The sequence below is a fragment of the Moschus berezovskii genome, chromosome 3 (genome assembly GCF_049115385.1).
Source record: "Moschus berezovskii isolate FMDL1 chromosome 3, NW_MosBer_1.0, whole genome shotgun sequence".
NCBI lineage: Eukaryota > Metazoa > Chordata > Mammalia > Artiodactyla > Moschidae > Moschus > Moschus berezovskii.
This window is the reverse complement of record NC_142462.1, coordinates 123,670,117-123,695,440: the sequence shown is the minus strand read 5'-3', so window position 1 is coordinate 123,695,440 and position 25,324 is coordinate 123,670,117. Positions and strand designations below refer to the sequence as shown.

The 25,324-nt window shown below is 47.4% G+C and overlaps 1 protein-coding gene across 7 annotated transcripts in view; it reads left to right on the top strand.

Moving 5' to 3' along the window:
• The window catches only part of PRKAG2 (protein kinase AMP-activated non-catalytic subunit gamma 2), a 300,068-nt gene that overhangs the window by 261,429 nt on the left and 13,315 nt on the right, over positions 1-25,324 (top strand). For 5 of the 7 annotated variants that reach the window (XM_088834770.1, XM_055421587.2, XM_055421592.2 and 2 more), the window contains 5 exons: positions 12,934-13,015; positions 14,069-14,127; positions 21,684-21,729; positions 23,405-23,459; positions 25,018-25,144. In XM_088834770.1, the coding sequence (XP_088690896.1) occupies positions 12,934-13,015; positions 14,069-14,127; positions 21,684-21,729; positions 23,405-23,459; positions 25,018-25,144 (369 nt within the window). The remainder of the gene's footprint in view (positions 1-12,933; positions 13,016-14,068; positions 14,128-21,683; positions 21,730-23,404; positions 23,460-25,017; positions 25,145-25,324) is intronic. The other 2 variants (XM_055421589.2, XM_055421590.2) reach the window with 1 other exon arrangement.

Sequence of the window (25,324 nt, the reverse complement as noted above, 5' to 3'; positions counted from 1 at the left end):
GCTACTCCCCGGAGGGCAGAAGCCTGCCTTAGATGGTTCCACGGCTGGAGGTGCGGATGGGCCAGCACTCGGGCCAGACAGGCCCGATGCCACCCTCTCGGGGTGGGTGCTGGGCTTGCACGGTCCCTCGGCTTTCATCTGAGTTATTCTTCCCCTACCAGGCCCTGTAGGAAGCCAGGAGCCATTTCTCAAAAGGAAAATAGTGACCTGCAGAAGAAGGTGTGGGGTTTTTTTTGAAATCTTTTTCCCACCCCCAAACCAGTGACTCGCCTGTTGGTGCCTGGTGGGCCATTCATCCAGCAGCCGCAGCTCTGCCTGTGGGTGTCGCAGGCCCGGGTGGACAAGGAGTCCACCCTGCTGCAGAGCCATGCCCTGCTCTGGGCCCTCTGAAGACCGCTGTCGCTGGTCACTCAGTGCACGGGTCAGAGCAGCTCTCAGATGGAGGCGTGTTCTTCCAAAGGCCCAAGAGGTGGTGGGGAGCCGGGGGCAGGCGGAGTCTCACGGGGTGGGGGGTCTCTGATGCTCCAGGCTGCTGCCCGCCCCCCGACCCTGACCCCTCAGGCTTGCAGACTTCACTCTGAGGCATCTGTGAAGTGTGGGTCCTCCCCGCCCGTTAGACCAGCCAGCCCAGTGTCAGCGATGCCACTGTGCGCAACACGAGGCCTGGGGGGCCAGTCCGCATCTCTGCAGATGGTGGAGTCGGAGAGCATGGAAGTGGGCTGTGCCCGCCGAGGCGACCTGCATCTCGGGGGCCGAGTACATCAGTCCAGAGACAACACCCGTGCAGGTGCAGCTGCAAGGCCCAAGATGCCCAGTCTGGAGTCGCAGGAATCCAGCCACGTGAGCAGGTTCCCCCGGAGTGTGACCATCAGCACCTCCATCTCTGCGCTTCCCCGGGGACGCCCTTCTGCCCCTGGCTTGCCAACCTGTGGTTTCGAGGGGCATCCTGTCTGACCATAGCATCCCACGCCCTTTGTGTCCGAGAGTCAGAGTAGGGATCCCAGTGTTCTATTCGAGGACTCGGGGGTAACCAGTGTGGCCTGCAGAGCCCTGAGCTCTGGGGCTTGACCTTGGCTGAGACTCCGTCTGTCCCCTGGTAGACCATTCGCCCACTAGACTGCAGCCACAGTGGCGTTGGAGGTGCTCGGAAGTGGCGTCGGTTCAAAGCCTGTGCCTGGTGACCCTGAAAGTTCTGCGCTCAGCGGGCCTGGAGAAGCAGCAGTCCTGGGTGGGGCACCATCCTCAGGGGACACGGGTCTGGGAATGGTGGGAGAATGGGCCTGCACGTTGTTGACTAAGGCAGGGTTTCAGTCCCTGGGCTGAGAGTTTTTCTGGCTGTGTGGATCAGGGGATATTTCAGAGGCCGGGCATCTGCCTCGTTCCCAGGGATGCTGTAACCGGTCAGCCACTGCCAAGGGCCCGCGGATCAGAACACTCTCACCCGAGCCGGGCGCCTGCTGCCTCGTCCTTGGCAGCTCAGCACAGCCCTGCCCTCCCCAGGAGGACCCTCACCCCAGGCGCATCAGCGAGGTCCACACGGGTGTGCCCCCTGCGGAGCGCCACCAGCGCGCAGCTTCTCAGGGTGGTGTGGCCTCTGGGCCCTGCTGGGCAAGGGGGCTGGGGGCTGGGCGCACAGACGCACGTGCCGAAATCTCCGTAAGCTCGTGGGTTCACTCTTCCTCCTCAGAGCACCAGAGTTCTGGCATCTCGGCCTTGTTACACACATGTTCCCCAATCCCCTACTTTCAAGGCCATCAACTCGGAAACCTTTTGAGCCTTCCCAGTGGCTACACTAGACGTCACGTCCACACTGCCAGTAACTCCACCAAATCCCATGTAATCCAGAAGCTATTCCCACACTCCCTTTCTGCAGATACGAAGTGGCAAAGCTCTGTCCCTGTCCCTACATGTGAGGCCCTCTCTGGGGCAGGCTGGAGCCTGCCTCAGGTCTTGGGGCAGCAGGGGTTGGCTGCGGTTGTCTAAGGAATGAGTGACCCCACGTGCGCAGGGCATCCACCCAGGAAAACTTGTCCCTGGGCCTCCAAGCCAAGACAGGCAGTTCTGACACCAGCCCTGTCACTGTGCTGGGTTCTGGGGTTGAGCCAAGTCAGCGCCTAGGCTTTCACGTCCAAGACGCAGGGAGACAGTGGCCCCTGAGGTGGTGACGCTCTGTCCCCTGCAGAATTAGCACCGTGTGTTTGATTTGGGAAATCTCAGCCCTGCAGCTGTAAGGGAAGGGCTCTTTGGGGGCTGCCGTAGAGGCTGTCTGGTTCTCAGTGACCACAAGTCCCCTGTGTGAACCCCAGCCTGGCAGGACCCTGCCCACACCAGAACCCACATTCCTTTCGCCACAGTGACTGCAGCCCTGGCCCCGGCTCTCCTCTAGGAACTGCAGGCTGGGGCGGGGGCGCCATGGTCTCAGGGGACCCTGGTTCCCTCTCAGTGCTCCCTGCCCGGGGCCACGGGGTCTGTGCCCCACTGACCCAGAGCTCAGCACTGTTTTCAGGCCCCAAGACATGAGCCCAGTCCCAAACCCTCGGTCCCCAAAACCCTCCTGGGTGCATTTCTGATCCGTTGGGGTCCAGTCAGGACACAGAAACCACAACAGTCGTTGAATAGAAAGCTAACATATATTGGCATTAATTGGATGTAAGTTACCTGGGTAACTGACAGGGCAAATGCTGACCTCTAAACTGTCCTTCTTGATGAGGGTGAAAGAGGAGAGTGAAAAGCCTGGCTTAAAACTCAGCACTTAAAAAACAAAGATCATGGCATCGAGTTCGATCACTTCATGGCAGATAGATGGGGGAAAAAGTGGAAACAGAAACAGACTTTATTTTGGGGGGCTTTGAAATCACTGCAGACAGTGACTGTAGCTACAAAATTAAAAGACACTTGCTCCTTGGATGAAAAGCTGTGACAAACCTAGACAGCGTATTAAAAAGCAGAGACATAACTTTGCCAACAAAGGTCCGTCTAGTCAAAGCTATGGTTTTTCTAGTATTCATGTACGGATGTGAAAGTTGGACCATAAACAAGGCTGAACACCAAAGAATTGATGCTTTCGAACTGTGGTGCGGGAGAAGACTCTTGAGAGTCCCCTGGGGAGCAAAGAGATCAAACCAGTCCATCCTAAAGGAAATCAACCCTGAGTGTTCATTGGAAGAACTGATGCTGAAGCTCCAGTACTCTGGCCACCCGATGTGAAGAGGTGACTCATTGGAAAAGACCCTAATGCTGGGAAAGATTGAGGGCAGGAAGAGAAGGGGACGACAGAGGATGAGATGTTTTGATGGCATCTCTGACTCAACGGACATGAGTTTGAACAAACTCCGGGAGATGGTGAAGGACAGGGAAGCCTGGTGTCCTGCAGTTCTGGGGTCACAAAGAGTCGGACACGACTTAAGGATTGAACAACAATAACACCGGGAAAGCCCCACTTGCCTACTTTAGAGACAAGAAAGATAAGGGTTCAGTCTGTTCCCAAAATTCACGCTGCAGGGGCTAATAAAGGGGAAGAGAGATGTTTCAGCTCATTTTGTGCTTTTTCATCATCAAGGACAATGATCTTCAAAATGGAAGAAGTGCAATAAATGGTGATTAGAAGAAGCTAAGTCCAGGGTAGGAGTGGAGACTGTAGGAGAGTGCCTGTTTGCTTTCTGGCCCCCAGTTTGTGCAGTGGTGTCAGAGGAATTGTGGAGACCAGGTGAGCAGGTCTGAGGCCTGATGCCCGAGGCCAGAGGTGAGAGGCAAAACAAGATTCCTCAAAAGACAGTGGAACACGCGGTGTCCATCCCAAGTAAGGTGTTTGAATGAATCATTAATAAAAGTAGTAGTCTCTAGAAACCTGTCGTGGCCTGACCCCAGAAAGTCAGGGCGAGGAACCCGATTTCCTCTTTGGATCGTTCGTAGCTGTGGTAATACCATGACGGAAAGGCCAGCCTGGGGGCTGACAGAGCCTGGCGCAGCGTCCTGACCGATAAGATGCAGAAGCATATTTAGGCAGCTCAGCGAATTAATAGCTTGTTGTGGACAGAGGATGAGAGAGTTGGATGGCATCACCGACTCAATGGACATGGATTGAGCAAGCTCTGGGAGTTGGTGATGGACAGGGAGGCCTGGCGTGCTGCAGTCCATGGGGTCCCAAAGAGTCGGACACGACAGTGACTCAACTGAACTGATGGACCTTAAAAGAACGTCAGTGAAATCTCGGTCTCCCTGGAGCAAGGCTCCTGATTGTTTTGGATTCCTCTCAGGGACCAGGCCGCCTGTCACTCCAGCCAGCCCTGCCTCCTGCAGCCTCGGTGGGCAGCACCCTGCCTCTGGAACCAGCGGGGGACAAGCAGGTGGGTAAGCGCCCCTGCCTCTCCCCCTCTGGGAGGAGTCCTCGATTCCCAGAGGAATCGAGCCACATCAGGCCAGCTCGACCACCCATCCCCCTCTTCCCTGCAGGCCTGTGTTACTCCTACTCCTGGGGTCGTCTTCTCAGATAAGCCATGAGCGGGCCAGGCTCTGCTTTCTGGGGTAACCTAGCTAAGAAATCACTGGATGCCTTAAGGTTCTTTCCCTCTAAGCCCATTAGCATTTGGAGCAGTGACTTGAATATTGATTTTATTGGCCGCATCATCTAATTAACAGATGACTTGAAGCCGAGAGAGAGAGAGAAAATAATAACCAATATCCAGAAGGATTCCTCAATTAGCTAAATGATCCCTGGGACTAATTCGTAAGTCCCTGCTGTCCAGAACAATGGGAATTAGAGCATATCGGTATTCCAGAAAAGACTTAAGTGGTCGGAACTGCGGTGTGAGGCTGACCCGATGGGGGGCTCACACAACAGCTGGCAGGCTGTTAGCAGGAAGTCCAGGCAGTGGCTTTACCTGTCACGTCAATAAAGGTGGTGCACACAGGCTTCCATACAAACAGCGGTGTCTGTTCCTCCTCGCCTCCTCATCGTATTCTCAGAAACAGCAGTTCAGCAGTTAGGCCTGGCAGTCACTGCCACTTTAGCTTGAGTCGTTCATTTTAAGGCACTTTCCTTCTTTCTAACTTGGCAGCTGGGTGCTTTGTTCCTCGTGTGGCTTCCTTCCTCCCCTCCCGCCGGCCCCCCACCCCCGTTAACCGAATCTCAGGGGGTGTGTTCATGCATCTGACTGTGTCATGTTGTACCGTGGTTACATTTCCTATTTGTTCAGTTCAGTGTTATTCCTGGAGCTCAGGACCCTTCCGTTTTTAATTTTCTTTGATCATCTAAGGCTTTTCCCACTGTCTGACCTCTCGGTAGGATTTCCTGTGCAGTCAGGCTGGGCCCGCAGGCTTGCAGCCCCTCTCAGGCCCACCCCTGCTGCTTCTGCGTCTCCTCCTCGGTCGTCACCGTCACCCGAGACCCTCACTGCTTCACGCTGTCAGGGCCTCCACCCTCTCCTAGTAACCGGAACGCAGGCTTTTCTGCGCTCTTGATTTATTCCCTCTGTTTTGGTAGAGCACTTTCCCCCGGAGCTTCCTGCCTCGGTCCACTAGGGCTGCGTGACAAAACCCCGCTGACTAGCGGGCTTCGTTTCTCCCAGCTTCAAATCCTCTTGGCTGGTGAGGCCTGTCTTCCCGGCTTGCGGACAGTTGCCTGGGGAGCAAGACCACTCTAAGTCTTTCTCATGAGGACAGTGGTCCCACCCTGGTGACCTCCTCTAACCCTGTTCAGCTCCATCACACTGGGGCTTGCTGTTGCCCAGGCTCTTACCCCTGTCCGACTCTTTGCGACCCCATGGACTGTAGGCCTCCAAGCTCCTCTGTCCATGGGATTCTCCAGGCAAGAACACTGGAGTTGGTTGCCATGCCCTTCACCAAGGGATCTTCCCCACCCAGAGATTGAACCCATGTCTCTTGTATTGGCAGGTGGATTCTTTACCACTGAGCCACCAGGGAAGCCGGGTCATACTGGGGTTCAGTTCAGTTCAGTCGCTCAGTCATGTCTGATTCTTTGCTACCCCATGGACTGCAGTGCGCCAGGCCTCCCTGTCCATCACCAACTCCCAGAGTTTACTCAAGCTAATGTCCATTGAGTCAGTGATGCCATCCAACCATCTCATCCTCTCATCCCCTTCTCATCCCGCCTTCAATCTTTCCCAGCATCAGGGTCTTTTCAAATGAGTCTTATTGGCGTTCAGTTCAGTTCAGTTCAGTTGCTCAGTTGTGTCCAACTCTTTGCGACCCCATGAGTCACAGCACGCCAGGCCCTCCCTGTCTATCACCAACTCCCGGAGTTCACTCAAACTCATGTCCATCGAGTCGGTGATGCCATCCAGCCATCTCATTCTCTGTCGTCCCCGTCTCCTCCCACCCCCAATCCCTCCTAGCTTCAGACTCTTTTCCAGTGAGTCAACTCGTCGCATGAGGTGGCCAAAGTATTAGAGATTCAGCTTTAGCATCAGTCCTTCCAATGAACACCCAGGACTGATCTCCTTTAGAATGGACTGGTTGGATCTCCTCGTTAGGAGGATTCAAACGTTGGTACACTTTCCAAGAAAAGATACATGAGAAAGCAGTTACTTGAAAAGTAAAACGTTCGTTGCACTCAATCTGTAGACTGTGTGCAGAATTCCATAATGTGTATTTTGAATGTTGAAGCCTTTGTTCCACTACTTCTAGCTGCCGGTGTTGCTGAAGAGAAAGCTATTGTGTTTTTTTCTTCTTTAAGTTCCGTCTCTGATGTGTGATTTCTTTTCCCCCTCTGACACTTTTGAGGTTTCCTCCATCTCTCTGGGGCTCCTGAACTCCATGCCTCGCGCCTGGTTGTAGAGTTTCCCTCTTGTGAGCCGGCACCCAGTGGGCCTTCGGGCCTGACCTGTCGCTTGGTCTGTGGTTCATCGTGCTGTTTCTTCCCAGGAAATCTGCCTGTTTTTTCCTTTCTTCTGCAACTTCAGCCAGGAGATCGTGGGCCCCTGAATTGCTCTTTAGCATTCTTATGACGTCCCCTTTTTGTTCTGTTTTCTTCACCCATCTAATGAGACGGATGTCAGACTGGAACTTGTACAGCTTCAGCGTTCACAGCTGTGCCGAGCGGCACACAGTTAAGCAGGGAACACCCACAGCTGGAGGAACAGGCTGTTCACGCGGGGCTTCCGCCTGGTGGGTCTCACTCAGGAGTCGGGCCAGCTGTCTTTTCCACTGGAAGCACCCCAGTGTTCATCTTTGTGCATTTTATTTCTGATGCAGTTTCTCCGGAAAAAATAGTCCTTTGATGGTTGATGCAGTTATGATCTGATTTGAAACAATCTCCCTGCTTGTTTTCAGACCCGCCCCCGCCTCCCCCCGCCGGCGTCCGGAGCCTCCAGTCGTGGGCTTCTCTCCACACCTGACTCTCCCCCACGCCTATTAAAATATAAGTTTTTAATTGGTATCAATTTAAGTAAATTGCTCATCAGGTGAAAAGAAATAAATTTTTCAAAGGTACTCAAGGACCCTGGCGTTTTTCCCTGAAGACTGAAACTTGATTGTGCCCGTCCACTTTTATCCTGTCTCTCTTTGGTACTTGGTGACACCCTATGCCTTCTGTAGTTGTGAAGTTTTCTAAGTACAGTTTCAAAGGACTCCGCACACATGGTGCTAAGGAAGCAGGTTTAGAAGGTCTCCTGATGGTACAGAAGCTGCAGCCAAGCCAGAGGAGGGACAGGCAGGGCTACTGACTGGCCACACCGACATGCACCCGCCTCGGGGCTGAGAGCACGTCCTGTCCACTCCAGAGGGCTCTGTTCCGTCTCTGGAGGGCCGAGTTGCAGCCCCCACCCTCCATGGCGTGTCGACATGTCAACAGTCTGTGTGGCTGAAGTTAAGACAGTGAATCTTTCTCTGCTTCTGGTCTGGTTTGTAGAGACTGGAAAATTAAAAGCTTTTTTCCTTTTTGACTCTTACTGCTGAACATCTTCAGAGCAAGTCTGGTTCACCCAGTCACTTGCTGGAACTCCCTGTTGGCCTAGTGGTCAGGACTTCAGGCTTTTACTGCCAAAGGTCTAGGTTCAGTCCTTGGTGGGGGAACTGAGATTCAGCAAGCCATGTGGCATGGCAAAAAAAAAAAAAAACACCCATGCACTTGTGAGGAAAACGTCTGTTAGCCCCTTGTGTGGCTGAGAATGTCCGGGGCTCAGAGAGGGCAAAGGGCCTGAGCCAAGGAAAAGCTGAAGTCAGCCTGGTTAGTCCTGCAGCTTCGACACCCTGAAGGCAGTGGGAGGCGCCTCTGCTTCACTCCCAGCATTTTCCTCAGCGTCTGGCTTCCTGTGTGGCTCAGTTGGTAAAGACTCTGCCTGCCATGTGGGAGACCCCGGTTCGATTCCTGGGTTGGGAGGATCTGCTAGAGAAGAGATAGGCTACCCATTCCAGTCTTCTTGGGCTTCCCTATTGGCTCAACTGGGAAAGAATCTGCCCGCAATGTGGGAGACCTGGGTTCGATCCCTGGATTGGTAAGATCCCCTGGAGAAGGGAAAGGCTACCCACTCCAGTATCCTGGCCTGGAGATTCCATGGACGGTATAGTCCATGGGGTTGCAAAGAGTCGGACACAACAGTGACTTTCACTTCACTGGCTGTCTTAGCTTCCCATCTAGAAATGAAGGTACTTTTCACCTCGAATCCCTAACTCCCTAATGCAGGAGACCTGGGTTTGCTCCCTGGGTCGGGCAGATCCCCTGGAGGAGCGATAGGCTACCCACGCCAGTGTTCTGGCCTGGAGAATCCCATGGACAAGGAGCCTGGCGGGCTACAGTCCATGGGGTCGCAAGAATCAGACATGACTGAGCGACGAACACTCACAGCTTGTAGGTAACGGGTCAGGCAGGGAAGTTATTGTGGAAAAGCAAGATCCTTTGCTGTTTCTGGAAGGACAGTCACCGTCTTCAGGGTCAGACCCTGCTTCTGTTGGCGTCCCCGTCTGTGCACTTGTTCCTTCTTTGAACGTGAATGTCCTTTTTCCCTCGGGTCGATTCAGTTTTCTCTTTGCCTTTGATTTCTAGCATCTTACAGGTGATGTGCTGGGTGCGGTTTTCTTTGTATGTTTCCTGCCCTCGTTTTATTTGTCTCTTTTTGATAGATTACAGTTTTCTATTGAAATTCACTGATTTGAAGATGATTGGAAAAACGCCTCTGGAAAAATTTCCAGAAAGATTATGGAACTCAGTCGGTCTCTTTTCTCTCAATAATTGTAGCTCCTTGAATCCTGCCTGTGTGGTGCCTGCTGGCGCTTTCCCATCAGGGTTTGCATACGGTCTGTCCAACTTGTGTAGTTGTTTTCAGCTATTTCACCATGGCCAAACCCGAACCTTAACGGCTGTGGTCACTCAGGCTTACATGAATGATCCTCATGAATGATTTTTACACTGGTTTTTCTGTGCTAAATCTCTTATTTTGGAGAAAATAATGAAGAGTTTGTGGTTTTAAAAGTGCCCCCACTCCCTGCCTACTCCAACTAGTTAGAAAAACAAGCTAAGCAGATATTTAATGTGTTTCAGAATCTATTTGTCCGTGACTTTCCCCCGTATCCTTTGGTGATATTTTCTAGGCCCACCATCAAGGATTCCCAGATTCCTGTGGTCCAGGCAGAAACAGACCATTCAGCCCCGCTCTCTACCCCGGATGCCGTTTAGTTTCACACACTGTGAATGTTTTATGATCCTTGATACAAGCTGTGGTTCAAAAACCATCTTACCAGTTTGTGGATGCCGTTCAGTTCCCTCTTGACCCTCATGCCCTTGGGTTGGCTCTTCTCATCTCCTCTCCCCAGTCCCCTGCCCGTTTGTCCAGCAGGTTGATGGAGTCCCTGCTGTACTGAGGACAGTGCCAGGCTCAGCCAGGACAAGTGTGGGAAACGGCCAGTGAGAGTCCCTCTTAGCTGCAGCCATCCTTCGGCTCCCGTTCTGATGAGCCAGGCACCTCTGTTAGTCACTCTTGTTCCGTGAATAAAGGCAGGGACCAGTGCCGACCCATTACGCTTCCTCTGACGTGAAGCGTTTGGTTCCTGTGACCCTCCCGTTTGTTTTCGCTGTTCTGTTAACGAGGGGTTGGGAATATAGTGGATGAAAAAAGAGCCTTTTTATTTCTTGGTTATAAACATAACTGTGACACAGACTAAAAAAAATTTGAAGACATACACTTCCACAGCTTCAACGCCTTAGTATAAAAGTTTAAATTTTTTTGCTTCTCTTTGATCTTTTCTGTTTAAATACATGTTTTATGTAATTATAATGCATAATTTTATAGTCTGCATTTTCACTGCCATAAACCTTTTTTTTCTTCCCCATTTCAACACAGTCTTCACAGTTACAGTGTTTGGTACATTTTTTTTTCATTGGTATGCCAGTATTTAACAAGTTTGCAGGAGGCAGATCTTGTTTCAGTTTTCTGTAGTAGAAATAAGCCACACTGAACATCGTCGATTCAAGAATCCTACTCCTGAAATTTTTGTGTAACTAATTCGACAGAGAAAAAGCTGGTACACAAACAGTATTTTTGTGATTCTTGATACAAGCTGTGGGTCAGAAGCTATTCTATTTGTTTAACAATAAACTATAACAATTTATATAACTATAACTATTAGTTATAACAATAACTATAACTAGACTTCCCGGGTGGCTCAGACAGTAAAGCGTCTGCCTACGTTGTGAGAGACCTGGGTACTTTCCCTGGGTTGGGAAGATCCTCTGGAGAAGGAAATGGCAACCCACTCCAGTACTCTTGCCTAGAAAATCCCATGGACAGAAGAGTGTGGTAGGCTACAGTCCATGGGGTTGCAAAGAGTCGGACACGACTGAGCAACTTCACTGTAACTTAACTATAGCAATCTGTGATGCCACTGGTGGTTTTACAGCTACACCTGTATTAGGTGCTATAACTTAAAAATATTGACTTATTTAGCAGCTATAAATGATATTTTTAATTTGCTTTAACTTTCATTTCTTTGATAATCAGTAAAATTGAGCCATTTTCCAGATGCCCTTTGCTCTCTATATTTAGAAGTCATTCTCATCACTGAGCTTAGTAAGTCATCACCTCCACCACCTTCTTTCCCTGCCATGGTATCTGGGAGGGTGTTTGTCCTGGAGGCTCAGAGAGAGTTTGCGTGTGAACTACTCTGAACAAGACCCAACCCACGACGGGCATACGGTGGTGGGTGTCTGTCTCAAAAATATATAAAAGTATGTGTATATTATGTCCTTCAGTCCTTCTCTTTCTCACCCTCAGGGGAATGAAGGAGGTATGCTTGATATTTTGTTATTAAACATATGAAAAACAGATTTTCATTTCAAGTACTTTGATACTTCAGTGTTTTCAAATGAATTAATAACCACCTATAAAAGGGATTAAACTCTGAAGTTTAATTCTTTTATGTGGTGTTAATTATATGAAATCTGTATGTAGTCAAGACACTTTAGATACAAGAAAAAAATTTTTGAGGTTAATTGCATTTTTTGTTTTAAAAACTAATCTCCAATCCCTGTGTACCTTGCAGTGTAATACAGAAGCATATTGCTTATATTAATACATTCAGTTATTTTTAACTTATCAAATTTACAAAACTCAATGTTGAAGATAACTGGTTAGATTAGGTTGAATATTTTAATAGGTTGGTGCAAACATAATTAGCATTCTCAGTCCGTGAATTTTAAATAATTATAACTAGGCTCAAACACATCTTTATTAATCAAAATAGGATCCATTACAATCAACACATTTTTGCCAGTGAGTTTGTTCATGTAGTATAACAACCCGTGCTTAGGGATTTGACAAACTCCAGGAAAGCATTTTCTGCCTCCTGCTGATTGAAGAATCGTTTTCCCTGCAAAAAGTTGTCAGATGCTTGAAGAAGTAGTCATCAGCTGGCGGGAGGTCAGGTGAACGTGTGGCGTGAGGCAAAACTTCATAGCCCAGTTCCAGCTTCTGACGTGTTGGCTGTGCAACATCAGTCGGACTTTGTTGTGGAGAAGAATTGGGCCCTTTCTGTTGCCCAGTGCCCACTGCGGGCCTTGCAGCTTTCAGTGCTTCTCATTGATTTGCTGAGCGTGCTTCTCAGATGTCATGGTTTCTCCAGGATTCAGAAAGCTGTAGTGGACCAGACGGGCAGCAGACCACCAGACAGTGACCTTGACCTTTTTTGTTGCAAGTTTGGCTTTGGGACGTGTTTTGGAGCTTCTTCTCGGTTTAGAAACTGAGCTGGTCAATGCTGGTTGTCGTATGCAATCCACTTTTCGTCACACATCACAATCCGATCAAGAAAGGGCTCATTGTTGTTGCGTAGAACAGGAGAAGATGACGCTTCAGAACGAAGATTTTTTTATTTTTGGTTAGCACATGAGGCACCCACTTATGTAGCTTTTTCACCTTTCCGGTTTGTGTCAAATGCTGACTGAGCACAGAGGTCAGCACTGAGTTCTTTGGTAACTTCTTGCATAGCTATAAGAGGATCAGCTTTGATGATTGCTCTAATCGGTCCTTGTCACCTGCCGATGGGTGGCCAATGTGCTCATCTTCAAGGCTCTCGCCTCCTTTACAAAACTTCTTGAACCACCACCACACTGTACGTTCATTGGCAGTTCCTGGGCCAAATGTCATGTTTATGTTGTGAGTTGTCTCCGCTGCTTTACAACCTATTTTGAGCTCGAATATTCAAGAAATTGCTCAAACTGGCTTTTTGTCTAACATCATTTCCATAGTCTAAAATAAACATAAAAATACACAGCAAGTAATAAGTCATTAGCAAAAAACCATAAAGTGAGAAAGGCGCATTAAAACGATGTATAACATAACCACATTAAGATTGTATTCCAGTATCAGACGGCAGATTTCAACAGTGCAAAACCACAGTTAAACTTTTGCACCAACCTAATAGTTGAAGGTATTTTTCTCCCTGCAAATGTATGACTAAAAATGTGTGTTGTTTCTCTCGTCTTAGGTTAAAAAGGCCTTCTTTGCCTTAGTCGCCAATGGTGTTCGAGCAGCACCTCTGTGGGAGAGTAAAAAACAAAGTTTTGTAGGTAAGCAGTGTGGGCCTGGGGAGAAATCTGAACACCTGAGGTGTTGGAATCCAGCCTCGTAAAAACATTATTACCAAGTTAAAATACCAAGTTAAAAAACACCGTTACTTTTTACATCCTGTGAGGTGGGGCAGCTAGTAAATTCAAATCATTTATGAACCTGTATTGGGTTTCTTTTCATCTAGCACCTTTTTGGCACCAAAGCTTCCTCTGGGCCTTTCCTGGTCCCGAGAGCCCCAGGAACCGGGGCTCCTTGGCCTGAGGCCCGCCCTCTGCTGGTCGGCAACTCTGCTAGGTTCCCGCTGCAGGGCACCCCCGTTTCCTCCTGGGTGAACGTCTTTCTGACACGGCAGATGAAATGATGGAAACATGGTTGATGCCTTTGCTAAATCATTATTACACTGTTAAAAATACCGCTGACTCACAGTATCCAGGCGCCATAATATGTCATCTTAGGAATCACGGTGGACTGCGGGTGTTACCCCTTCTCAGCAGGCAGTGCATCGTCTTGAAATGACTCCCTGTGTCCGCCTCCCCTCTGGCTGCAGCTTCACCAGGGAAGCCGTCCTTGTCTTCACCCCCATAGTTCTGGGGTCCGGCACACAGTGGGCCCTTCATAATCATGCCTGAGTAAGCCATTGTTTTTAGAAGGATTCTCAGAAAAGCACCCACGTGCTGCCAAAAGTGCCCTGTCTCCAGAGCTTATGGCATACTTGATCTTAAAGTATCCGAAATTATTTGTGTGCAGATGCAAGTCTTTCGTGATGTTTTTGTAACATTCAGAAAGTTTTCTCTCAGTGAATTGCCAAATACTGTGATTAATTCCATTAACTACTATTAGACTTTAACTTCAGTTAAATTTGTATATCTTAGTTTGGGGTAGATAATTAACAGGTTAATAGTTTTAAATGATATATTAAGCTGCACTGGTAATCATTATAGTATAATTTAGAAGGTTTTCTAGTAAATAAATATTTCAGGTTTGCTTATCACCTGAAATTTTCTTTTAATATTTTCATAGTTTTATATTTAGTATGTAATTCTTTCTTCCAGGAATGCTAACAATTACAGATTTCATTAATATACTACATAGATACTATAAATCACCCATGGTAAGTGCCAGAAATCCTTATGTCAAGTAAGTGGAACTATGTATGTCTATGCATGTATATAGAACTGTTTGTGTATGTGTGTGTGTTAAGATTTTGTGTGTTTTTTGGTACTGGTCTAGCAGTGCTGCTGGTTGATCTTTCCAAATACACACACACACACATAGGGCTTCCCAGATAGCTCAGTTGGTAAAGAATCCACCTGCAATGCAGGAGACCCCAGTTCGAGTCCTGGCTTAGGAAGATCCGCTGGAGAAGGGAAAGGCTACCCACTTCAATATTCTTGGACATCCCTGGTGGCTCAGCTGGTAAAGAATCCACCTGCAATGCAGGAGACTTGGGTTCGATCCCTGGGTTGGGAGGATCACCTGGAGAAGGGAGAGGCTACCCTCTCCAGTATTCTGGCCTGGAGAATTCCAGGGACTGTACAGTCCTTGGCGTTGCAAAGAGTCAGACACGACTGAGCAACTTTCATATATATATGTGCAGGAAACTTCAGTGTAAATTAGTTTGATATTTGAAGCTTGAAGAAAGTAGTCTCAGAAACATTAAAAAAAATAGCCTCTTTATTCAGCTTTCAGAAATCTCAGATTAGTGGGATTCTGTGTTCTTATTTATGCCTGTGTGCTAAGTCACTTCAGTCACATCCGACTCTTTGCAGTCCCATGGAGTGCAGCCCACCAGGCTCCTCTGTCCATGGAATTCTCCAGGCAAGAATACTAGAGTGGGTTGCCATGCCCTCTTCTGGGGGATCTTCCTGACCCAGGAATCGAACCGGTTCTTTACCATCTGAGCCACCAGGGAAGCCCCCACTTATTGCCTAGATAGTCTATTGTTTGTTTAGCTGCTCAGTATTGTCCAACTCTCTTGTCACCCCATGGACTGTAGCCTGCCAGGCTCCCCTATTCATGGCATTTTCCAGGCAAGGATACTGGAGTAGGTTGCCATTTCTTTTTCCATTCCCGACCCAGGGATTGAACCCTGAGTCTCCTGCATTGGCAGGCAGAATCTTTACCACTGAGTCACCAGGAAAGCCCCTACTATAAATGTGACTAAATTTGTGCTCTGTAATGGCATTATGGGCACGCTGTAGCATTGAGATCTGCCTGGATGTATAAATGAAGGAGGCCACTCAGACGTCTTTGGACCGGATGGCTGAGCCCAGTGAAGCCTCGCAGTGGATGAGCTGACACGGGGTTTACCTTCCGGGCCTGTGAGTGTTCATGCAGCTTCTTGCAGTTACCCCCGAAATGCTGTAACAAGGACTGTACAGACACTGTGGTTTTAACGAAGGAAAAATTAAAGTTGGAGAAACTCACTTTTGACATCTTTCTACTGGCTAATTTTAGTGACAGAACTCCCTGGTCCAGTCCCGCTGTTTAATAACAGCATAGTTGGAAACCCACATGTGGCCTTTATCTAACGCTGTGATTTTCGTGATTCTACCAGCTTGTTTGGTTTTTGTTGTTTTTCTTGCTTTATTTCATTGGCTGAGCCCTCCAGTACAGTGCTGACATCGTGAAAGCAGACCTCCTTGCTTTGTGTGCCCTCCTAGAGGGGAAGTATTCAGTGTTTCACTGTTACTTTTGGTGCCAGCTGTAGTTCTCTCGTAGATGCCCTTTATCACGTTGAGGATGTTCCTCCGTTTTCAGGTTTGCCAAAAATGTTTCTCATGAACAGATGTTGAATTGCGTCAGGTGCATTCTGCAGCTGTTGAGATTATCATATTCTTTTTCTCCGTTCTCTTAGACACCTTTTCTTCAAGTATTTTTCTGTCCCCGCCTCCACTTTCTAGGATGCTAGTTACTCAACTGACACTCTCTTGTTTCGACGCGTTTTCCCCAGTATTTCCTCTCTGGGCTTCATTTCAGATATATTTTATTTCTATGTCTTCATTTCCACGGTTCCTTTCCTCCACAATATCTTACCTACTATTTTTTTTTCCTTTCAGATAGTATGTTTTCTGTCCTAGGAGTTCCATTTGGATCTTTTTTATATTTTCCATTTCCCTCCCTGTAATGTTTATATTTTCCTTGAAATCCTTGAACATATTATGTCAGTTGTTATATATCAGATATGTATGTATCAGAAACTATTTCCATCATCTCTATTCTGGGTCTGATTCTAGTGACTGGTTTTTCTCTTGTCATGGGTCGCATTTCTGCTTCTTACAAATTAATAATTCCTAATGAATGCTGAATATTATATATAATATATTATAATATTGTGGATATTATAATTATAACGTTATGTGGTTGAATATCTGTTTTGTCTTCCTTCAAAGAGTATTGGACTTGGGGCAGGCAGTTAAATTACTTGAAGATCCTTCACTGAAAGCAACTTTGTTGAGATATAATTTGTGTATCTTATATTTCACCCATTTAGAGTAGAGCAGTCCAGTGGTTTTTAGTATATCACAGAGCTGTGCAGTCGTCACTACAGTTTTAGAACATTCTCATTACCCTGAAGAGAAGCTTCACCCCTCTCAGCTGTGACATGCCACCAGTCCACCATTACCTCCAAACCTCGGGGGGGCCCACTGAGCTGCTTTGTAGATTAGCCTACATATAAATGGAGTCACACAACATGTGGTCCTTTGTGGCCGACTGCTTTCACATGACACAGTGTTTTCAGGATCCCCCCACGTTGCAGCATGGATCAGTACTGCATTTCCTTTTGTTGCCAAGTAATATTCCATTGTGTGGCTGTATCACATTCTACTTATCCACTCATCAGTTGATGGACGTTTAAATGGTTTCCACTTTTCAGCGATTAGGAATACCGCTGCTGTGAACAGTCACATTCAGGTTTTTATGTGGATTTCTGTTTTCATGTCCCTTGGATATAGACCTCAGTTCAGTTCAGTTCAGTCGCTCAGTCGTGTCAGACACTTTGCAACCCCATGGACTGCAGCACGCCAGGCTTCCCTGTCCATCACCAACTCCCAGAGCTTGCTCAAACTCATGTCCATTGAGTTGGTGATGCCATCCAACTGTCTTATTCTCTGTCATCCCTTCTCCTCCAGCCTTCAGTCAGTCTTTCCCAGCATCAGGGTCTTTTTCAATGAGTCAGTTCTTCCCATCAGGTGGCCAAAGTATTGGAGTTTCCTCTTCAGCATCAGTCCTTCCAATGAATATTCAGGACTGATCTCCTTTAGGATGGACTGGTTGGATCTCCTTGCAGTCCAAGGGACTCTCAAGAGTCTTCTCTAGCACCACAGTTCAAAAGCATCAATTCTTTGGTGCTCAGCTTTCTTTATGGTCCAACTCTCACATCCATATGTGACTACTGGAAAAACCACAGCTTTGACTAGACAGACCTTTGTTGGCAAAGTACCATCTCTGCTTTTTAATATGCTGTCTAGGTTGGTCATAACTTTTCTTCCAAGGAGCAAGCGTCTTGTAATTGCTTGGCTACAATCACCATCTTCAGTGATCTTGAAGCCCAAAAAAAGGGTATAGACCCAGGAGCAGAGTTTCTGGGTCACACTGTAACCTGTGTTTAGCTCTTCTCCACAGTGGCTGAAGCACTGCACCTTCCTGCCAGCAGTGTGTAGTGCGCCAATTTCTCCACACCCTCGTTGACACTGTGACTGCCTCTCTCTTTGATGACAGCCATTCTGGTGTGTGTGAGTTGATACCCAGTTGTTATTTTGAGCTGCATCTCCCTGATGGCTAATCATGTCGAGTATCTTTTCACGGGCTTCTTTCAAGGATTGCTTCTAAGCTTTGTCAGAGTGTTCGTTGTTACTCTGGCTGGTTTAGCTCTGCTGATACTTCAGGGATCTTCATGGATTTCCCTGGTTGTTTGGCAAGGAGTTTCCACTCTGTGGTCGGAAGGTAGATGTCCTTCAGGGTACATCTGCCCGGGCTCACATAGCCTCATCCCGTGCATGCCTGCTTAGTGTTCCGTCAGAAACTCGAGGAGCTCTGTGCAGCCTTCTCTTTTTCTGGATCCCCAGCCCTGCTCTGTCTAGTGGTGTGTCCTGCAAGTCCCACTTGGCTCATTCTGTCTAGACTTTGATTTCTGTCTCCTCAGCTCAGTGTGACGTCATGCTCTGCTAGGGGCCAGCTGCCCGCATCAAGGTCCCAGTGCCTCTAAAGCAGGACATGGCGGTCACAGAGCTGTTGGCCTCCCTTCTCTCAGGGACAGCCGACCTGCCCCGCCCGCTGTCTCCTGTCTGAAAGCAGCCCCACGTATTTTTTCCCATTTCTGGTCATTTGTAGCAGGAGACTAAGTGTGATCTCATCTATTGCATCAGGGCCAGTAGAGCTCTGTGACTATTTCAGGTATACCTTTCTGCAGTTTTTGTTGTCTTGTGGTCGCTGTATGCATTTCAGAATCAATTTTAACTTACCACAGTCCATTTAGAGTTTATATTGGTGTTATGTAGGAAGTATACTTCCATTTAATCTGCCCGTCGCATTTTTATTTTAAACAAAATGAATAAAAGGGGAAAAAAATCAGTTTTTTGTATCTACCCACATAGGTACCATTCTCTGTTCTTTTCTGTGGTCTGAGTCGCCATCTGTTTTCACTGCATTTGAAGAACACCCACCAGCATTTGTGTGGTCCACATCAGTGACAAATTATCTCCGTTTTTGTTTGTCCAACAGTGTCATTATTTCATTTTTTTTTTAATCTTGATTTTAGAAGGACAGCTTTGCTGTTTTATAGAGATTGAGTTAACTGATTTTGTTTGTTTTCTTTAGCTCTTTGAGGATGTGGTTTTGTTGTCCTTTGCCCCCCAGTGCTTTCGATAAGAAGTCAGTGGAAATGGCTCCTTGTCTCCTCTTTGTAAGGCACCAGTTCTTCCTGACTCAAGGCTGTCTGTTTAACTTTGGATTTCCGCTGTTGACTGCAGTGTGTCTTTGTATTCATCCTGTTGCGGCTATGTTGGGTTTCCATGATCTTCTAAGTTGCATTTCTACCTATTTTGGGGGCTGCTGTTTCTTCAAAAAACATTTTTTTTTTAATCTCATTCTTCTCTCCTTCTGGGACTTGGAGTCCTTGTGTCTTAGACCTCTTGATCGTGTCCCATAGGTCTCAGTCTTTAGCATCAGGGATCTTCAGATAATGTCTGTTGATCCATCTTAAACTACTAATTCTACCTGGGGTAACTTCCAATCTTACTATCAAACCTTATTTCTTCTGGATGCTTCTTTTCATTGAGACCGGGACTGTGACTGTGAACGATTTTGTAGCTTCTCTGGAAGATTTTCCAGGCTGATTTTTCACCAACTGGAAATGGAAATTTTAAATTATCGTTTTTATGTCTATTATAAAAAGAACTGTTCCTGATGATGAGAGCCACGGCGGCTAGTTTTCCTATTAACCACTGTGTTTATACAAGTGGAGGTACCAGATAGCCTTTTTTTTAAAGCCCAGTTTTGTTCTCAAGCGGGGGTCGCCGGCTTCTTGCCCGCCGTCCCCAGAGCCGGCCAGGGTGTTGCTGACGCTGGGCAATTGGGGTCCATCTTGCTTCTCCTCTCATGCCGACCTGTCCACTCCGTTCCTCCTCTCTCTCCCTCCCCCGGACTCCCCTTCTCTCCTCCCACTGTGGCTGCTCTTCTTTGGAGATCCAAATCCACGCCCTCCACAGGCATTCTCCTTCAGGCCCTTGGTCCTTGCCGGTTGACACTGTGGTCTTCCAGAACCCTGCTCAGGCACCCGCTCTGCCATGGTGAGCTCCCTGTTGTCCCCCTGGAGCGGATGAGTCCCCATTTCAGCGCCCCCCAGGAATTATTCCAGTGTCACTTTTCCTGTTGTGCTCTGATTTCGCCAAGGGCACGGTCTCTCAGCTAGGAGTGATTTTGCCTCCCCGGGAACATTACGTCTCCTGGTGGGAAAGGGTGGGCTGGTTCGACTGGCGTGGAGTGGGCGGAGGCCAAGGATGCTACCGAACACAGCACACAGGATGCCCTAAAACGTCTGTCGTGCCAAGCGCTGTCATCAGGGTATCTGAGGCTCCTGTTAGGTCGTTTTCAGAGGTAGCGACTCTGTCTTACACGTGCTTATACCTTGTACACTATACACACCTGCCCATCATGCTGGGGCCAAATACCCCCAGTTCATAATAGACACCCATGTTAGCCGAGCATGTCCACGCTGATGACTGCAGCTAGAGCCCCAAGGGGTTGTGCAGGCAGGCAGCAGGGAGGCGCCTCCTCTGCTGGGCTCAGGCTTCACCTCAGAACTGCCTGAGAGAGGCCAGGATGTTCTGCTTTCAGCTGTGACAGCCAGAGGCCCACCTTCCTCGTTTCGGAGGCTGATTCCTTCCTCATCCTCCTCTGTGTCCTGGCTGCTGTGATCCAGTCACCCAGCATCAGCACCGGGAGGTGGGGGGCTTCTTTACCCATCTGTCTCTGTCTCCCGGCCTTCATTCTTCTCTGAACCTTTCTGTTCTTCTCCCAGGGGCCCCTTCCGTCCCCACAGTCACCATTTCGAGGCCCGACCTCCCCGACGCTTGCTCTTGTTGCTTCTGACTCTGGTGCCGTCTCGTGGGCCCGCTGCTTAAACCGTCAGTGCCGCCCTGGCCTCTTGCCCCCGACACGGAGCCCGCCCCGGGTTGTCAGTCCCCGAGCCCCCGGCCCCGGGGTGGGGAGTGAAGAAGTGAAGAAGTCCTCTTCTTCTCCGGGCCCTTACATGGGTTTGTCTTTTGGGTTGACGTGAAGTCCACCTGGCAGGCAGAGCCTGGCTGAAACCTGCCTCCTGAATCTCCGGGTCTGGCCTCTGACCTCTGCTCACCCTTGCATCCCCATGATAAGCCTTGCAGAGTCTGCGCCCCTGCCAGTCGGCGGCGGCTCTGCACAGGACTGTGTCAGCGTTGCCAGGCGGGGTTGGGAGCTCAGAAAGAGGTCAGGCGTTCCTGCGGCAGGGCTCTAGGGGCCCCCCAGGGTAGCGAGTGCTGCAGGAGGCGGGGAGGCCCTGTGCCCCAGGCTCCCTCACGTAGACCTCACAGAAGCTAGTGTGGACAGCCTTCCACCCCGTTGTTTAGGGAGGGACGCAGATTCAGGGACCTTAAGTACTTTGACCAAAAGCAACAGCCGAGATGCAGTGATGCACGTGCCGATGACTCCAGGGGACTGGCTGCCATCAAACCCTCTCTACCTTTGCGAAGACGCCCGCCTGGTCCAGGCATCACCTGATCCAGCAACTTAATTAGCACAGTTTAACCAACTGCGCTTTTTAAACCAGAGAGGCTAAAAATCTTATATATCCTAAGAAGGAGTATGTGTTTATACATAAGTTTTAAATTTGTAGTTAGTATAAGTTGTATACTAACTGTACAGTAAAGTTTTAAATTTTAAAGTGTATCACAAATTTTCAAATTAATAGTATTGTGTTGGTTTATGTTTTAAATTTATACAACATTTGTCTTCAAAGAAATGCAGAGCACGCTTTATGTCTCTCATTTATATTTCTACATTTCTGAACTACCTCGCTTGTTCCCATCTGTTGAATTATGGGACTCAGCAGTAGTTATGAAATAGTAGTTTCTTCTTTCCCTTGTCTTGTATATGTTAACATTTGCAAATAAACATTTTCCTTATTTCTAGGTACAGATTTATGAATTGGAGGAACATAAGATTGAAACGTGGAGGGGTAAGCAATATTGAGTGTTAAATCTTTTTAATAACAGGAAAAAGGTGCTCTGCTTATACGTAAAACGTTTTAATCTCACGGGTCCTCTTCTCTCCACTTTATAATCTACTGTGCTAATTAAAACATTCTTTTCTGTCTTTATTTTGATACTGCTGTATGTCATATAAGTGTTACCCGTTCTATAAGGTACACATGTACAGAGAACCTGCAGCAAATCTTTATATGAGGCTGGGATGTAGATGAATAAGGAACAGTGCCCGAGTCTCCGCCCTTCAGTGGGGCCACCATTCACTGAGTATTCCCTCCCAAATCTTTGTCTTTGGATAGAAAACGCACAAAAGGAATGCCTGAAATTAACTAAAGCAAGGATCTGTTCCTACTTAAATTCGGCCATTATTTCTTTGCAAATTATGTAGAAACATAGAACAAATGAACCTTAAACTAGATGATTTGATGATTTGAATTAAATCACAAGAAAATAACTCTAAGATTGCTTTCTTTTGCCACATTGGATCTCACCCTTCTTGTGTATAATCACAATAACCTTTTTCTGAAACGGAGGCATTTTTAAAATTGTGATTTCAGGGCTGTGAAATCGTTATCGTTAATGAGACCCGTCTTGCTGGGTTTGGTACAGCGAGGGCAAAGGAGCAGCCAGCAGGAATAGCAGAGCTAGGAGCCAGGGGTGGGTGTCATTAAGGAGGGATCCTTTGCAGGCGTTCAGGGAGGGGTGTGGACAGAAACAGAGGTTCCCGCTAAAGGTAGTTGTTGAGTTTAAATCTGAAATTTAGCTTGGTACTTCCCATTATCTGCTTGGTTTGAAAAGCACCCTTTAGACTGGCTGCAAAATCTGAACATCTGTTAGAATTCTCTAAAGGACTGGGCCTCTTTTAATCCTGTACAGAAGTTTCATTGACTGATATATTTGATTTATGGTGGCTTTATCACGCCAAACCAAAGTAAGTCAACATGGAATCCACATATTAGCCTTTTATGCAGTGAATATATATTTTAATACCAAGACAGATACTTCTTAATAAATTATACTGTTTAACTTATGTTAGACCAAGGTTTAAGTATATTTACACTTTGTATATTACGTGGCATTTGGTAGTAATAATAATGTCAAGATTTTCTTGAATACCTTCTCTATAGAATCCTAGTAAAGCAAATGAATTACAGTTTATCTTTACAAGGATGATTTCTACATACTAGAAATATCCCCAGATACAGTAGATCTGAGCTTTGGTGTGGAAAATAAAACTTAGTAACATTTAAAGAACAAAGTTTGTTACAGCTTTTATCTTTTATAAAAATTAGCTTTAGAGGATATCATACTAAGCTTCATTTCTTGAGGGTGATCATGACTTGGTGATATTCCAGTGACCTCTGCTGGTATTGCTCTTTTACTAGATTTCTTGACTTTTCTGGTTTTTACAATATCTATGGTAATATTGTTTTCAAATACTTTTCCACAAAGGCACCATCTGAAAAACAGTATGGAACTTGTTTAAAATAACCATAACTATCATTAACACAATAGTTTTCAGTAAGTTAATTCAGTTTCAGTTTTTAATCCTTCTAATCATTATCTGTAAATGGAAGGATATTTTAACTTAATAATTACAAATAGCAACTATGTTACTAATTACATATTTTCTTTCTATAAATACAGAGCTTTATTTACAAGAAACATTTAAGCCTTTAGTGAATATATCTCCAGATGCAAGGTAAACGTGTCAAGTTTTTCTCCTTTGAAAACATTCATTCATTCAGATTCATCCATTTTGTGACCATGGGTGACAGGTTACTTTGTCTAGATGGGGGCCAGCCTTTAGTATTAAATTCGGTAAACTTAAGAGACGATGGAAATCACCACCACTGTCGGTCCACAGGGTTGGTGATGGACTAGAAGGTGGTCGTACTAAGCAACTCAAGAATCCAGATCACCTGCAACAGAAGCCAAGTGGGGAGCTGTTTAGTTCTTAGAGCTGCTAATCCCTGAGCTGTCCTCTGAGCCTCACAGACCAGCCTTTGGAGGGTGTTGTGCCCAGGAATGTGCGTTACAGCAGCTCCCCCAGGAGTTCTGATGGGCACTGAAGCTGAGCAGTCAGCCTCCTCGGGCACTGGTCCAGAGGTGGTCAGAGGCAAGGCTGCTCTCGGTCGTCCTGCTGGACGTCCCACTGTTCCAGATCCAGGAGCTTCCCAAAATTAAAGACAAACATCAAACCACAGATCCAGGAAGTTGGCCACACATGTGGAACCAACCAGGCTTCCAGGAAATAGCTCAGAGATGCCTCTACATCTGTATAAAAGCATTCTTAAAACTAGTGCTCTAGTGAGAAAAGGGTGGGCTTCCCTGGAGGCTCAGATGGTAAAGAACCTGCCTGCCGATGCAGGAGACCCAGGTTTGATCCCTAGGTCGGGAAGATCCCCTGGAGGAGGGAATGGCAACCCACTCCAGTATTCTTGCCTAGAGAATCCCCATGGACAGAGGAGCCTGGCGGGCTACAGTCCATGGGCTTGAAAAGAGTGGGACACGACTGAGCACACACACACACGCACACACACAGTGAGAAAAGGTGGAATATTGATTTTTATTTCCAAGCCCTAAAAAAAGCAGCTCCACCCAGCAGCCCCTCCTTGTCTGCAGTCACAGGAGAGGCCAGAGCAGGAAGCGGCCAGTGAGGGAAGTCAGGGCAGCCTCGCCAAGCCCACCACAGCGCCCTCTGTTGCCAGGGTCATCCATTAGCCTCCCTGGGGGTTCAGTTCAGTTCAGTTCAGTTCAGTCCAGTCCAGTCGCTCAGTCGTGCCCGACTCTCCGCGACCCCATGAATCACAGCACGCCAGGCCTCCCTGTCCATCACCAACTCCCGGAGTTCACTCAAACTCATGTCCACAGAGTCGGTGATGCCATCCAGCCATCTCATTCTCTGTCGTCCCCTTCTCCTCCCGCCCCCAACCTTTCCCAGCATCAGAGTCTTTTCCAGTTGGGCTTAGCTTCTGTCATTTCTCAAAAGCATCAACCCTGCTATTAAAAAAAAACTGCTCTCCTAGAGGTTTGTCACTTACATTTGGGTTTGAGGTTTTATATTAACACCGATCGTGGAAGATCAAAAATTTTGCTGAAGTCTGAAGTCTAAAACTTTTCCAGAACACTTTCATGTCTATCAACCTCTTAATAATTGTTACTGGAAGGCATTGAAGATACATTGAAACCCGGGGTGGTCCACAGTTTTCTACTTCTCCTTTAAAGCCTCCTAACAACTGTAATGGCTTTTCCCGCAGCCTCTTCGATGCTGTGCACTCGTTGATCAAAAATAAAATCCACAGATTGCCAGTTATTGACCCCATCAGTGGGAATGCACTTTATATACTTACCCACAAAAGAATCCTCAAGTTCCTCCAGCTTTTTGTAAGTAGTTTTTAGTGTTTCTAAAGACGTAGTTGCATCTGCTTTAACTAATTTACTTCAAGTAAATTGGCTCCCTGTTACCCCTCATAGAAGGAATTTGTTAGCTTTGAGGTCTCCGTTTCTCATCTCACTGCTGTTTGAATTGCACATTCTCAAAGTCGATTCCAATTAAAAAGCAAT